Source organism: Varroa jacobsoni, unplaced genomic scaffold, assembly GCF_002532875.2.
Source record: "Varroa jacobsoni isolate VJ856 unplaced genomic scaffold, vjacob_1.0 scaffold_984, whole genome shotgun sequence".
NCBI classification, from domain to species: domain Eukaryota; kingdom Metazoa; phylum Arthropoda; class Arachnida; order Mesostigmata; family Varroidae; genus Varroa; species Varroa jacobsoni.
In genome coordinates this window covers 59,278-76,150 of record NW_019213886.1, presented here as the reverse complement: position 1 = coordinate 76,150, position 16,873 = coordinate 59,278, and the positions used below count along the sequence as shown (strand labels likewise).

At 36.4% G+C, this 16,873-nt stretch overlaps 1 protein-coding gene across 3 annotated transcripts in view; it reads right to left on the bottom strand.

Moving 5' to 3' along the window:
- The window catches only part of l(3)80Fj (lethal (3) 80Fj), a 58,572-nt gene extending 42,147 nt beyond the window's left edge, over positions 1-16,425 (bottom strand). Inside the window, exons 1-3 of one of the 3 annotated variants that reach the window (XM_022842321.2) lie at positions 16,157-16,425; positions 15,190-15,349; positions 11,379-11,620 (exon numbers count right to left, since the gene is read on the bottom strand). In XM_022842321.2, the coding sequence (XP_022698056.1) occupies positions 11,379-11,620; positions 15,190-15,349; positions 16,157-16,195 (441 nt within the window). In that variant the 5' untranslated portion in view covers positions 16,196-16,425. The remainder of the gene's footprint in view (positions 1-11,378; positions 11,621-15,189; positions 15,350-16,156) is intronic. The other 2 variants (XM_022842318.2, XM_022842317.2) reach the window with 2 other exon arrangements.
- Between the last annotated feature and the right edge of the window lie 448 nt (positions 16,426-16,873).

Here is a 16,873-nt window from a genome sequence, read left to right as displayed (position 1 = left end):
CTCTACCTAGATTTAAGTGTCTTCAGAGCAATGCATAAGTTGCTGCTCCCCGTACTTCTGTCTAAACAGGCAGACCCCAAATATACAAACATTCGGTTTTCTTAAGAGGCTGGAGAGAGTTGCTTGCGGATTCTCAGAAAAAAGTGAGCCGCGATTGGCTGCGCAGAATCTTTATGGAGATATTTCAAATGATGTACATTTTGAGAAATCTGATCCCCAAGGCTAAAAAGAGTGAAATTCTCGTATAGTCTAAGTTTTAATGGACACACTAGATCTATGCTCACTTAAATGCAACTGGACCTTAGATATTGCGTTCAATATTTTTTCATCCACCTGAAACCATATAGTTCTCACGATTTACTAACTGCTGTGCTCTTCTTGCTGTGAAAGGTCGTCTCACAATTTTATATGTGTTACAAAATCTTATGTTTGGACTCCAAAGATCGGTACGTTTACTCTACTATTTGCGGAGGTCACAGAATTGCTGACACAACTTTAGATATTTGTAACGTTTATCATAGAAATATTTTGCTAAAAATATTACTCTAGAGCAGCTTAAATGTTACAAGTTTTTACGATTGTTACTCAGGCGGCTGGCTCCCAGCACGAAACGAACTGTGTCTAAAATCAGTCTTAATCTAGGCCACCTCATGTACCCCTACGTTTAGTAGGCAAAAATTTCAGCACTGCATCATCACAAAGACAAACGAAAATGGCTTGTTACGTTCAAACATGGCATTTTCAACCAAGCAACCGAGCAAGACGCTTTTTTGGACGTGATGTCCACTAAACTGGTAATGCGAACCCTATTATAAAATGCATTATCTTTATATAGAATCATCTCATTGCCATGTATATTTATGTATGTAGTGACGTTCATAGCATTTTTTTTAGCATCTATGGGGCCAATAGCGTTATAACTGACGCATCATAAGTACCTATTTATTACTCTGTAGCTAATGTTTCACAGTGGATGGTAACAAATTGATTACAAGCAATATTTCGCGCCATATTGGTTTATTTGAAAAGGTTTGTTACTGCTAAAATTTGGTGTGGAAGAGATACGTACCTTATGATGCATTAATTGTCAAGCTACCGGCCTTTTGCACTGAATCACCAGTACTATGAACGCCGCCATAGATTATGCAAAAGTGTACGCATCATACGATGTTACTCTACTCTTTCAAGAGTATAAACAAAAAAGGACTGTACGACAGGGTAACAATTTTGAAATGTACATAATATCTAAACATTGATTATAGCTTCAAAGCAGGCGTCTTGTAGTTTTTCTACTAAGAGTCTACAGATCTGAATCCGGTACCAAACAACCTTGAAGGTAGTAGAAAAGGTGTAGAATATATTGAGAAAATTACATATTTTGGCTACAAAAAGTTAGCGGCGACCTATAACAATTATACCGTCCCATTATTGAAATAACGCCCAAGAGATCTAACGCTAGCATCAAAGGGTATATTATTGCGGTTGATCAGTTTAATGTAAAGAGGTGCCATAGTGAAAGGGCATGCGGTTAGACATATATAAAAAGATAATTAATTTTGGGCAGCAAAAAATAGAAACCTAACATTCGCGTCATTAACGTGTAAGTTAAAACACTTCTACACAGAAAACTCTTCTACCAGTGGATTTACAATCCACATTTTACGTGATTGGAATATTTGTTGTCACTTTTTTTCGGAGAAAACAAATACTACAGACTTTTAGCCACAACTACGAGTTAGAAAAAAATGTAGCATAATTGTACAGAACTTTGAGCTTTCTTAATATTTATAGAACTAATCAATTGTTCACATAAATGAAAGAGTTTATTTACAATAACAAGCAGAGTGGGAACGAACATAAAGATCATATAAGATTAAGTTTCGACTCGTGTTTAACAAATATTTTTATAGCTACAGTAGCCTTGGATCAAACAAGAAAAATTGAGGGTGGAAGACGTAAAGCTCCATTTAAGATTGGAAGTGTTCTGACCCCTTTGCCAGTTTTCCTTATTATGATTTCTACGTAAACCATTGTTTCTCTTGTCTTTTCGAGAACTACCAACCAAGCAACGAATGGATTAGAACAATGTAACTATTTGTGTGACCCAAATTTTAAAGGCCGGCGTGGACTGAATGACTAATGCGCATTTTTTTAATTAATTGCATGTTAATCACGCTGTGGTCATTGTTGGCTAAAATTTCGAAGCTTGCCACTAAAGATTCTAGTATCAAACATAAAAACAAAAAAAAATGATGATTTAGGCTGCGTATGAGTGTCATCTGTGTTTAAGGTTGGTTGCATCAATCAACAACAGAGCCAACTTAATAGAATTTATATTTTTTAGTTCATACAATCTTTTTAATACACAGTTTGTAGTAAAATATAAATATGTTTCCAAATATCTGGAAATATCGAATTTCCATAATGTTCTAAGATCCGAAACATACATAAAATTTTCTCTCGTAAGAATGTCAAAGTATTACTTGGAATGTAAATGATAACCAAATAATATATTATTAAATTAATTTGTTTGTAAAAAAAATAACTTTAAGAAACAAAACATGAACATTTCGATATTTAATAAGGTTTTTCAGTTAAGCATGCAAAGACCTACCAATACAAACCGAAAGAACACTTTACAACGAAAAATAAACATATGTAGATACAGAGAATTATGCTTCGTATATTCTAAAAAACAGTTTTGGAAAAGGATTGGGTACTGTTCTTGCCGTTAAATTAGAAAAAGTACTATTAGAAATGAAAAGCTTCGAACAGGAAAATGTGGTGAACGATCTATTTTGAACACACTAATGTATACAACATTTTTGATGATTTGTTCGAAAGTCATTCTTCTGCGAAGGTACCACAGACAAACTTTTCGCAACTCGAAATGCTGACAGGAGAGGCGTACATTTTCCAGATCCATAGCAAGTCTTGGAATATCGCAAATCAATGATAGGAAATTATTTCTGGACTACAGAACTTCCACAGCCAAAATATTTCGGGTTGGATCTGCAATATATGACCTCCGCAAATGTTTAACAACGTTTTTAACTAAGTCTAAATTTGCTACAAAACGGAATTACTAACCCACTCACAGTGAAAAAAAAGGGTGGAATAGTAGCACTTGGCCAGTAAAAGATGAGCTCTAAGAAAGAAAAGCGATACACAAAAAACTACAAATACTACCTCTAATATACATATATAATGGTCAAACCAATGGCTAACTGACAAATTTTGTGCGTGGATTCTTTATGTTTTGATTATTTTCTACTTTGCCTTTGATAAAACAAGTCTTGGGGAACACGTGCATAATAACTGATTTGTCTCCTGAGAGAAAAAGATTACGCAACTGTTTAAAGTTATACGTCGCTAGCCAGCTTGAAAAGTACTGCTTATGCTCTTTCCAAACCTCCTACTAATTTGGGCTACAAAACGGCGGACAATTGAAGCTAAACGCTAATCTTCTTAACTGTGCAAAGTACAGTAACAATTTGGTGTTATCGTTTTCACTGTTACCATCCAAACCCAATCTATAGGCTGCTTAGCAAATGACCAGCTACAAAAAGTTAATATTGAAAAATAGATTTTAACTTTGCATTCATTTTCATGAAATGTTCTCCATTAACGACATTCCAAAAGGGTAAGGAGCAGAACAACTGTTGTTAAGCTGTTACTCTGTGACACAACTCAACGACAAGGTTTCGTCGCATTTAGGACACAATTTGGAAAGGAAAAAGATTCCGCGTAACCCGGAAAGCCGACCGAGCAGAAGCATATCCTTAGAATTTTGTGCTTTGCTCAGAACATTGCAAATCAACCCTATTTCTGGAATACAGATCTCTGCTTGAACCATAGGCATATTGCCCAAAGCTTATATGTTGCAACGTGTCGATTGTAATTTCGTCAGTCAAGCTGAATTGCCTTAGTCAGGCTCCACGTTATGCCTTAAGTACTCAAAACGATCTATTATAATATCGGGTATCTATACTCGTATATAGAATAATAATAATAATAGAATGGTGGAATACAATGGACTGTTGTCTATATCAGTTCATTGTACGAACCGCCGCCACGCAACCTCTGTGGGATGCCCATTCCGCGGCCATTGTCTCTTCATGTGTTGAGCAATTTGTTGACCATTCGCTCAAACCAACACACTCCAAGCTCTTGTGGGACACGTTATTTAGCTGAATTCCCCGCGCTGAGTCTTTTGAATAGTCAGCGATACCCATCTTGGACAAACTCTCGTACCTTGGATACATCCCAGCTAAGTGCCTTCATATAGTGTAATTCAGGAACCTAATGTCCTACAAAATATGCGTTTAGCTTGTCGTAATGGTTGACGGCCGGTTCGACGGGGTTCCAGTCAGCTTACTTTCATTTTTACATGCAGCCAGCGGGAAAATACGGCAACTGTCGACCTCGGAGCAAGATTCCTCTTTCTGTACTACACTGTGTTTCGCAAAAAGCCTAAGAGTTACTCAGATTAACCTTATTAAAGTCTGAGAACGCCAGTGGCTTGGCCTGCAGGAAAAGCAACCCCTGTTTTCTGCTGCTGATTTTACACAGGCACACTTTCCAACATGTGAGCATACTTATTACCGTCAACCAATGCGAATACACCATTCCGTGTTGTCAAGAGTAGCTTTTCAACAAAGACTACCGGTTTACAAATGACACTTCCAACTTACGATTGGACTAGACACGATAAAGAGCTGGAATAATTTTTCGAACTTCCAGAAGTTGCCTTTGAGGACACAATGTTCTGAGCATCTACCTCACATTTTTAGCGTGAAGTGAATGCGAAGCCTATTAATCACGTCGGTTCTTTCTGGCAGCTAATCTCAAACCAAATAGATTAATTGCGCATGCAAATTAAGCCATGCTGTTGCGATAAAACTAATAAAGGTAAGTCGCATGTTTGCTATAAACACGAATTTTAGCCCCACCTCATCAAGCAATACTCCCTTGGCCTGCACAAAATTCGCAAATATTTCTCTTCTGGTCTAATCAGGGTTGAAGAATTTCTCTGGAGACCCGAGCTTTTGCTCCGGAAAGCGATCTGTAGGCTTGTCCTTCATTTTTTGCGACGCATTTGTCCAGCGCGGCTCTGACGTACCTTTTGATTTTTCGCACTGCTTGGTCTTCAGATTATTGTTCTTGGGCTCTTGCAGGTGAAGCTTGTTATGTACAAACGTAAAATAATAAATTGCCCGCTCATTTGCTCCTAAAAAAATTTTCTCACAAGTGTTTATATCAATCCGTTCATTTATCATCTTCGTTTACCTTCACTAGCCAGCATCGGTGTTATTTGAAAACTGATATCCGATGGAAGTGCAAATGCCAAAATTGCTGAAAAGCCTTTAAATTCAGATTTAGGGTAAGGCTTGAAAGTAAGTTTTGAAGATGAATGAACTTCCGCAAGAATTCGCTATGTTTTGCAATAAAGGCACAAGCGCTACCTATGCCAATTAAAAATTTGTGCTCTTCATTGTCAAGATACGTTCTTACAAGAAATGGCCTGAAGATGGTTCTATTGTTTTCCTTTTTGGGAATAATGGAAAAAATGCTTTGTGTAGTTACTGCAAAAGGTTGATAACGTATCGCGGAAGTTAAGCAAAATCGACACGTGAATAACCATGACATTGCCAAAAAACTGAACATCCGCCATTTTAAGAAAGCCGCCTACAGAAAAGGCTTTTCATCTGTCGATTATTTTCATCTGCAAAACCGCAACTAAATTGAACTATTTCTATTGATCACTGCTGATGAAAAGTGGGTCACAAATTACAATCATGTGCAAACAAAAACATAATCTCTGGGAAAGTTCAAACTAACCCCAAATGAAGTGATGTTATGTGTTTGGTGAGTCTGGAAAACAAGAGTGCAATTTTTGTTGTGTGAGTTGCTGTTATTTGGTAACACGATCTAGTCGGACATCTAGTGTCAATAGTCTACAGTATTGAAACAAACCGTTAAAAAAATCGACCGGACCGAGTAACCAGAAAAGGCGTGGTCTTCTACCGTGACAATGCATGGCAATTAAGCTGTCCAATAAGATACTGAGAAAAACTGAATATGAAATTTTAATCTATCCGCCGTATAGCCCAGATCATCTCACGTTTCTGTAGAATAAAGTGGTGTTAAATTAGTTTCAATAGAGGGATGCAAAAATAATTTGTTACAATTTTTCGCCCGGAAACTACAGTTTCTAACGGTACAGTGATGGAATTATGGTGTTATCGGAAAAATTGTAGTAGGTCATTGATCAAAATGGCACATGTTTAGTAATATTGTTATACTTTGGTATAGATTACTTGTATTGTGGCTGATCTTGAGCTCCTCCAACTCGCTCTCGAGTACTACAACCTCTCGTATTTGCCGCAATGAAAAGCCGCACTAGTGTTTTTCTGCCCTCAAGTATTACTCTGTCCGTTTTCTGAAGTAATAACGCCCCAATAACGTTTTTGTCTTGTGTTTCCTTTGAGTTTTTAAGCGTCTTTACTTCTTCGAAACTTCAGCAAGACCACGGCTTTGTGGATGATATGATGATGAAAGAATGCGTTTTCTTCGAATACTTGTAATGCTGGATGGCTGTCGGAGACTAAAAGGTTACGGTTTCCAATCCCCAAAATAAATCAAGTACCTTTAGCTACTAAGGTGTTAGGAGCTAACCAAATTAATTTTGAGATCTTTCAAAATATGCATTAATCAATAAGAGAGATTCATATTTCAATGGTCTTACGAAATCCTATGAAGGCTATCAAGTTTTTTCGCCGGAAAGGTTGTGATAGGGTCCAAATTTAATGCAAGGTTGACATGGTTTAATTATCTATACCTGTATCAACCCAGCGCTAATGTACACTTCATCAGTCTAGTCCTTTCATTACAGCATATCCTAGACCCCCTTTTTGCAATACTTGTGGTATCAGAATCGGCTACTCCATACAGATAGGCCAGCAATTATATCTAGTAGCATTGCACCTTGTAACAGATTTTCTGGCTTTTTTACGTCCTCTGCGGCATTGGGTAAGATGTTCGTTGCTTGTCGTAAGCGTGTATAAACTTCTACTTTAACACTAAATAAGTTCATCTTCAGAAATTTTTCAGCTGCCATAACCCTAGACAGCGCACGTGCTTATTTAGAATCGAAGTTTTTATATACCGAATATCGAAGTTACACTCAGAAGGTAACTCAACGTTGTAATCATGCTGCTACGCAAGCTGGTGTACCCACTGATAATCAAAAAGTATTAGTAGAGCCTTATGGTAGGTCAGGAGGGTAAATTTTCAACCGTGTATACCAGTAAGTTTTACTAAGCAAATAGTGTGTGCATCATTACTGCACCAAATTCATATTAACTTGCATCTGTAGCAATTGTAGTAGATCACGGAAAGTAAGCGACGAAAGGTTTGTATTCCCTCACATTCTTAGCAGAAAAAAGTGGTAGTAGCAATTTAATAGTTCTGGAGACTTGATCATTTCTGATATGCCTATGAATCTTTTACACTGAGTTCACCGCAGTTAAGCTTTTTGACATGCCTTTTGCAATTGAATTTTACAACGCAGGTTCAATAATCGTTATTTCAGAACCGCTATTTAAGCTCATTGATATTGAATGATCATGGTCGGGGGCAAACAATATCAGACAAACGTGTCCATAGTAATCTCCAAATCCTAGACCAAACCCACATAGAGGGGAATATCTTAAATTTACTGAAGAATGCTTATAATCTTCAACATAACTGCCCGCTTGATCAACGTGCGGGATAAACATTCCGGAATGGCATACACTAATGAGTAATAATACACTAATAATAATGTCACCGTAGTATGCACTACGTGTAACGTCTGGGTGGTCTCTTACCATTGTATTTATTGTCTTTGTAACATGTACTTAGTGAATGTGGTTCTGAATATTGGCACATGTGTTTTGTTGCAGTATCATGTCACCCTTTCGGGGTGAATAAAAATGTGTGACTGCGTATTTTGTATGATCGCATCGGTCTTGACTTCGCTGTGAAGAGTCTTTTTTTTGCAAGAGCGCAAATGTGCAAGCAATTTCACTTATCCCATCGTACTCGAGCATTTAAAACCCATAGGTATCGCGTTAGTCAGTTCAGCCATTTAGTGTAGACGATTTACATCACCCATATAATAATCAGATGTTCCGTCCTTGTTGTTTTTGCATAATATGCGTAAATATCTTGTCATTAGACAAACTCCAGACCAACAAATCATCTAGCATTCACACGATTCTGTGTTGTTAACTTCAGATGTTTTTGGGAGGAAAATATGGGTATATATGGGAAGGAAATATTTAGAATACCGACGCATCGAACTTTCGAACTAAAAACCGCAACTCCCCCTTCTCGTTTAGAATTATTCTACTGGATATCATATCCCTACACTTTGTTATCCAATTCTCGAATATTAATTCGTGATATGAAGTTCAAAGTCGTCTTATTGTAGTATTCGTTACGTACGTACATACCGGTGTGCCATTTTCAAGTAATTGAATCAGTCTTGTAATCTGATATTTTCTGCTGCTGACTCTTATTCCGTATCATTGCCGTACCTGGATTTAATACAGGATTCAAGAAGTACTGTAATTGATTTAGGTCGATCTCTCATCGCAAAATGTTATGCATTTTGTGACCCAGTAATCACGGAAATGTAATTAAATGACACAGCTCCATTGCATTTGGGACACAATTTAGAAGGGGAATGAATAATTGTATATTGTCACAGGCTTATGTGTGGGACTACACAGGTGGTGTTTACTATTTGCACAAACAGTTATATAAAATCTCTTACCAGCTTTTGGCATGCGCTTCAATATGCTACCAGCTACTTCACTCGTGCCTCTTCGTGTTTGCAAGAACGATAAGAAAAATCAAATATCACTGTTTTTTAATATGCAACATTTAAGTAATTATAAAACAAAAAGTTTTAGTCCACTTGGAAGCTCGATTAGTTTACAGGTCGGCTAAGTTACACCCTTGCAGTAATTTTCTTGTTCTTGCAAGTTTTGCAAAATTTTGTACGTAATGTGAATACACCACATAATGCGAAATATCGCACTTCGCGGTATGATTTTGGATCGCTTAGCTATTTCAAGTTAATTCAACCACGAAACTTTCTAACTTCCAACTTCTATACCAATGCATAAAATCTCTACGAAATGTAGAACCATATTCTAAAGATTGAAGGCTGAATGTCACTAGTTTGTACATGACAGCTTGTGATACCTGGATTAATGGGTTAGAAGAATATTAAAAGAGTATGCAAGGTTCCTTAAGAAATGGATACACCGAATGGATGAACCTTTTTTTCTATTCAGGATATATATTAATCGGAAATAAAAAGTAGATTAAATTAATTTTTAAAAATTTATTTTGAAATGCTACTGAAAATATGAATATATAACAGAAGTATAAAAGCAATACACACAATACTCACGGAACTTCAGATAGATCTACTTACGCTTAATTAGTCGAATAAAAGATAAGTTTTAAACCGTTCAGGAGGTTTATAGACAATGTTCTGGAAGGTTATGGTGAAACATCCTAAATATATGTATGAGAATTAAATAGACAAATTAATCCATCGAATGTGGAAAATTAGAAAATTACGTTTATATATGTTATTAAGGAAGATTATTTAGATCGCGGAAACAACTTTGCTAACAATTTTTGCAAAAACAAATTTGCTAAGTATTTAGCAAAATGTGAATAAAATGCATTGTTTTTGTGGAAGATTATTTGAACCGATGAAGCAATTGGAGACACATAATTGCACTTATAGGACGGCCATAAATTCACGTGTTACGCAAAAACACCATATAAATTTACCAGGAGCTGAGAGTAATGCGGTTTTTTTTGCAAAAAATTGAGCCACTTTTATATTACAGCGATAGGTGCCAATTACCTAAATTTACTGTAAAAATCAGTTTTACAAGGCATTCGAGAAACTTTAATAATGGCAAATTCAATTTTTAACAGAGCAAAGCACCTGCACACTATATTCATGACGACCACCTTGATCGTAAGAACTACCTTAATGAGAATTTTTCAAATGGGTGAGTTCGACAAGGTCTCATATAATGCACTGGCCATTTCCCCAAGCTTGACGTCAATGGATTTTTCTTGTGGACGTACCGTATAAAGCATACGCCAGACAGTTGACGACACTGGAAGATTTAAAACCCGCAATTACGCAAGAATATGTTACAATACCAAATGAATCATTTGTTGAAGTTTATGAATCAATAAATCCCCGATATCCGCAATATTATCGGTTATAATTGTGCATATCTGCAGTAGAAGGAAAAGTTATGCAATTTATGTAGATTCTTTTCCAATTTAAATATCATATTCCTTATGCTCAAATGAAAACTGATAATGCCTTGTAAATTTTCAAGTGTTTATGCGTTTTTGATTTCGCTCACAGGTCAGATAGTATCACATACGTAAGATTTTATCTAAATTACTTGTTACAAAACAAGTAAAGGTCGACCCATAACTTCTTGCATAATCCTCTCTTATCTCTATCCCCCGTTATATTCTTATTTTTTTCAATTGGATGAGGCACACTTCAAGTAGCTGGCAGCATATGAAAGCTCCCTCGACGAGCTATCAAAAAAGCATATACTGTAAATTTGATACGATAAAAAACATAATACATGCTGAACTTCTTACCTTTGGAAAATACCGCTTTGTGGCTTAAAGCCCTCAGTAACCCTATCCACGTATTTTTATAAATACAAATACTACTAAAATGTAACGCCTAAATGGGAGCAAAGTAAAAGTTGTAGATGTAATACTTAAAAGGATTTAAGAAGTCTTATAAACCCGAAGAAAGTGCAAATTTAGCGCAAAATGGAAATATAAAAATCCCTTTTTCGAATCTTTATCTTAATGGCCGAGTAGTTGGGTAGTGGAAGTTTGCTGCGGAGTAGCCTATATATGGACTACGTAACCAAAAAAATTAACCTGGGGATTGAATAATTATCTCGCGGAAAACAAATTTTGACCTTACCAATTTTCAGTGTTTAAAACAACCAAGCTTTAAATGGCTAGTACCCTCGTGAAGAAGGCTGTTTCTTCTTTTCAAAGTGGAATCTGCTGGTTTTATTTAGCTGAATCCAGCAGGATGCTCTAATCAGTAAAATTAACCCTTCTCTGACAACGGCTCCCAATATTAGCTGATGACAGCTAACTTTTGAGGAGATTTTTTAAACTCTTACTTGGCAAAAATAAAAAATCGTATCATCACACGTGCTCCCCGATACTTCCTCTATCACAGATACTAATTGAGTTATTTATAAATGTAAGCACATAATTTGTCGATTAGCGGTGCGCATTCTACCGACGAGTGGTTCTGCAGCCTCGTGATCCTCGCCGATAGCTTCTAATGTCACAATGGTGAGACGGACGGCGAAAACTCCAATTTTTGCAAATTTGGGTGCAACATGGCATTGACTCTTGCCGATCCCAGTGGCTGCTAATGCCTGACCTATATATGTAGCACCTTTGTCTGTTTCACGCGCACACACTCCGACTGTGTCGATCAGCCTGTCGCGGGAGCCTCCATCGAAGTAAGTAAACAGGGCACCTGTACACCACAAAATAAAGCTGCGATGAGAACTTTACAATCGTTAATCAAACATTTCAGTTAGTAATATGTTTACTTTGCAAATTCACGCATCAAAACTGACTTGTGACACCTCTATAGCAAACCGTTAGGTAAATATTTTCCAAGTATGCGTGTTCTGCCGCACGAACTGACCGTTCATTAGAAGTATAGATATTTGGGATTTACAATAGTTTAGATAAGACTTTTAGTGTTTATCGTAAGAGTCTAGAAGAACCCACATTGAAGTTACATAAGTTTTTGCAGCTTCTCCTGCAACCGGCAGTTATCCATAACGAAAGCAACAGGTTTAAAAAAATTAGCTCAGATATCGAGCTAACCATATTCAAAGCGTCCGAAAGCGGCTAGACTGCAGAACACCAAAAAAGAACTAACACGAAATATTTCTTTCAGGGAGACAAATAGAAATCGTCTGGCCATTACCATAGAATAAATGCTCTATTTTATACAAACACGTGAATAAAAGAGAGAACATTTTTTAAAAAGAGTGCAGGGCATTACAGGCGTTCAGTGTATACCAAAAGAAGTTCTGGTTCGTGTTTTAAGTTCAATCCGAATTTATTTTTTGTCTAGATTCGACCCTACGTAGAATCCAGTTTTATCTGATTTTTTCACCGCGACTGATTTTTATAACTTCAGCGACCTGTTTTTGACTAAGCTATAGAAGCCCGCTTATTGCAATGAAAATTGGAAAGGCGACTAGAAGGACTGCAATCAATGTTTTTTTTTTTTGGTATCGCTGTATGATAAACCGCGCCTACATTGGCAAAGATAGGAGTAGTATTTAAAACTACTACGCTGGACTTTTGCTAACTTTCAAAGCCCCATTTCTTCAAAACAAAGTTAAATTAAGGCAAATGCTTTATAATTTGCGGTGAAACCCTGTGCATCGCCCTTTTCATTAAGTTGAAATAATTTTAGTTTTGCAATAACTAAACAACAATTAAAAAAATACCCCAGTTTTATTGAAACATGCGCGTTGATAAAAAAAAACGAGCCGCTTTTTTCGTTAAATTGCTTTAAACGTTTCAGTTTTACTTTCTTTACAACTTTACTTTGAACAGAGAACGGTTATTGAATATTAAACGTGATGAATGGAGAAGATGTTGTAAGAAGGACATGTTATTTTTAGTGAAAGGCAAAACGTAGGCCAGTCTGTTGTTATTGCTGAGAAACAATGAGAGGCAATCTAAGTCTGCGACCTATTGCGCCGTTTGCACTTCAATAATCTTCTCCAATTTTTTTGGAGATACCCTGTCTTAATCGCAGAATTATGTGAAAAAATGAGAGTATTCCGATATTGCATTAATAATCATTCATTTAACGCTTTCCCCTTCTAATGTCTCCCGGAACTACATGTCTGTCTTTCAGATCTAACCATATTTTTCAAAACTAAGCCTTTACTTGCAATTTCCCGCTATACTTTTTATATTATAAAGTGTTTCAAAATTATATAATTCTTATAACTATCTTATAAAGTTATAAACATGGCGTAGACTTTGATCTCATTATCAGAGTGCTGAAAGCTTCTATAGAAAACATTTAGACCTAGAACACCCATGCCGACGTTGAAAGCAGAAAATAGGTGTATTTTGCCACTACTACTGTCTTAACCTTAATACTACTCTACTCTATAGTGCAAATACAAATTCAATGTTTGACATCATAGATTTATGGTTTTTGGTGTGAGCAAATCTCGTTTTAATTCCCATCGTGTTGAATCAAGCGTTCGAATTATCGAAGAGAACTGAATGAATTCTCGGAATTGACAAGTCTTCGAAACTAGATGTAACTAACATTATCTGATGTGTGATCTAGCCGCACATAAAGGCGTGCATACATAAGCGAGTTTGGAGAAAAGTTTGATCAGTCGATACCTGCACTCATTGTGCTACATTGTCATTCCTCGAAATCCACTGGCTTTACCCTTCAAATAGGTTTCGCAAGCAGCTATCAGAAGTAACAATGGCGACAACGTGGTCCCTCTACTACCTCTTTATACTGTCAATCTTTCTGCTTGCTCTCATCATACCAGCTACGCCCAGCTATATTAGTAAGTGTAGACACAAAGTTAATCTGTCATTCAACAATCAACAAGGAACTCCGAACAATGCGCAGGTCTGCTAGCGCCTACGTGTTCTTTTAACGGACAAAGTATTCGTATTTTATCAGGAAGCAAAGGTACCTTAACATGCCTATTTTTAAAACTTTTATCGAGAAGACGGCCAAGTCGAACATGGATTTTGCGCCCCCAGTATAACCAAAATTGATGGAAACTGTTTATGGAAAATTATTTATAATTTTGTAACGAGGCACATTATGCTTAACTTTGTGTGTAAGCTATATATCATGTATATTAGTTTCGAAACATTGAATTCCGTTCTTTAAAAAATTATAGATTTGATCAATAAAAAAATTGGAATCTACGCGGTCCAAGTGCAAACTTTTTCATGAAAATAAAACGAAACGCACCTAAATTATGTAGCCTGGCGACATTATCAGAACTTCTAGAATTCATAGACTGGCTCCTGTAGTGCCTCGTCCCTCTCATTTCGCGCATGAAAGCCCGAGACAACCAAAGCTGAAGATGTGTTTGTCTTACTTGAGGAGATAAACTCTGACCAATTCACTATTGAAGTAAGGGCTTTCTTTTACACGAAGATCTTGATACTATAGCAACGTCTTGGACAAAAAGAAACAATGACGTAAAACCGAGTTCTAAAGTGAGCCTGTTCAATAGCATTAAAAGCATTCGACTGATTGAATCGTTAAGAAGATTTATCCGTTAAAACTAGGTCTTCAGTTCTTTAAATGACAGTAATACTTCAGTTTTACCCTACGGGTATCTCTGATTCGAAGCTTGCCTAGGCAACGGCTGTTCAACCATGTCAACAATTGGAAGCAGCTAAGTACCTAACAATCTTTGTCATTCTATGAACCTAATTGCTAAAAATTAACCTTCTTAGCTTCATTCCAACCATAAATAATGTTACAAATTGCTTTGCAGGAAATATTTATCAAAAGTTATGCTACAATAACAAGAACTTTTCTCTTAAAAATTGATGAATATACCCAAGACTATGAAGTATTTTACGAACATTTACTAAACCCTGTGAGTCTCTGTTTAGGGCATAATTATTTAGATATTATAACTTCAGGCATGGGAGGACAGGAAATTGACTGCTTCCTAAATTACTAAACAGAATAAAGTACAACTAAAAATCAGAGTGCGGAATGCCGGTCGCTGAAGAGAGGCGCAGCTTTGAAAAGACACAAAAGAACCAGCTGTTGGAATTTTGCCAAGGTAATCTAAATTCTGTAACGGTAAACGGCCATGTTATCACGTCACTGTCCATATACGTTTAGTCGTTCTCAAATCATATTAAAACTATCACATATGCTATACCTATGTATGTTCAACTTTTTTCTCAATCCTAACTAAAATATGTAATGTCTCTGGCATTCTACTTCCTAATAATTACGCCGCATCTCCACATCATATATAAATCTTGTGTACAGAGTCAAGTTACCCTTCACAAAAAGCCCAAAGAGAACGAGTTTACTCTCTTCGATTAGCTTTCCATGTTTGGTAAAAAAATCCCGAAGTGATATCAGCGCCTCCTTGCGTTGTCGTTCAGATGAAGATCCTGCCAGCCGGATCCATTCAGAAAACATAGCGTCCATCTGTAACTAATACCGTATAATACACATAAGAATCTAATTTAAATAGGAAGCTTTTACTTCTTACCCTCCTTGACACGTTAATATTAATAATATTCACGTTGTTTACAATATTTACCTCATTATCTTTCTCTCCCTTTCTGAGATAAAGATCCAAATCTTGGTTGCCATTCTTTTCCAGATTCCTCTAATTGAACACCTCTGTCCTATATTAACTGTTCATATATTCTCAGTAAAAATTCCTTCATATATTTTAGAGTTTACTGATTTAGTAAGAACTTTTCCGGTCACGAATAAATAAAAAATTCTGAAGCATATCATTCACTAATTAATTTGTTCTAATAGGTTGGATCTCACGCTTTTTCGTAACTGAACACAATCTTACAAAAAGCAAGCTATAAGGTATACATATATACAATTATCTATCTGTCAGCGAACATATAGAATAAATAATTTTATATCTTCCTACAGAAATGACATCTGTTGACGCAATGAGGTAGAGAAAGCCACCACGAAGGTGTCACCGTAAAGGATTAGTTGTAATTATTTAAAGTACTCAATGAATTATTTTACATTTTTTCGTAGGTATACCGCTGATTGGTAGGGCATTTTCTAACCGATTTTCATATCAAAATTCTTTTATATAATTACTACAAAGCATAAAACGTAGTTAATATGCTACTGAAGGTAGAAAGAGAGGATCCACCAAACAGATAGCTTTAAGGTAAACTTATTTCACACCCTGTTGTTTTTCTTATGGCTGGTTCTCAACTAGAAATATTTACCTATGATGGCTATACATCAAGCGAACCTTACCCCGGAATGGTCTCCACCCATGTTCTCCTCGATCAACATGGCAATATCTTTTTTAACACCAGCACAGCTATATTCACCATGAGCAGTAGAAGCAAGAACCGGTACGCTTACGCAGACCGCAGAACGTGTGACAAGATGAATGCATTTGTTTTGTTTGTGCCCTCACTGGCGCAAGATTTTGGTGAGACGCAATGTTCTTTCCTGTTTTTGAAATTCAGCCCGCCTACTGCCTTTGTTGATATTTAAAGTGATTGTTTATCATATAGAAACGTATTTTTCTAATACATAATTACATAATCTTTGGGACCAGCGATGAATTCTGAGCAAAAGACTTGAACTTTCACAATCTATAAAATGTTGAGCGGTGTGGGTCGATTCAAGCAAAAAAGACTTCTATAATTTTTCCTTCATTCATTTGATTTTCAAAACTATGCGTTTTATAGGCGTCTACTTCGTACTATTCTTAATTTACACGATTTGGTTTGTGTTGAAGAAATGTGTATCACAACATATCTTTTCGACAGAGAATATTTTTTAAGTACAATATATAACTTAGAAAAAGAAAGGGCGATGCGCTAACCATAAATATAAGGGAACTAGAGTTGCCTTGACAGGCTAACGTTGGTAGATACGTTTTGTCTGATCTGTATAGTCTACAGTGCAGTCACTACAGTGGTAACGTGTTTAAGCTTAGGAACACGTAGTAGTTCAAGGGCG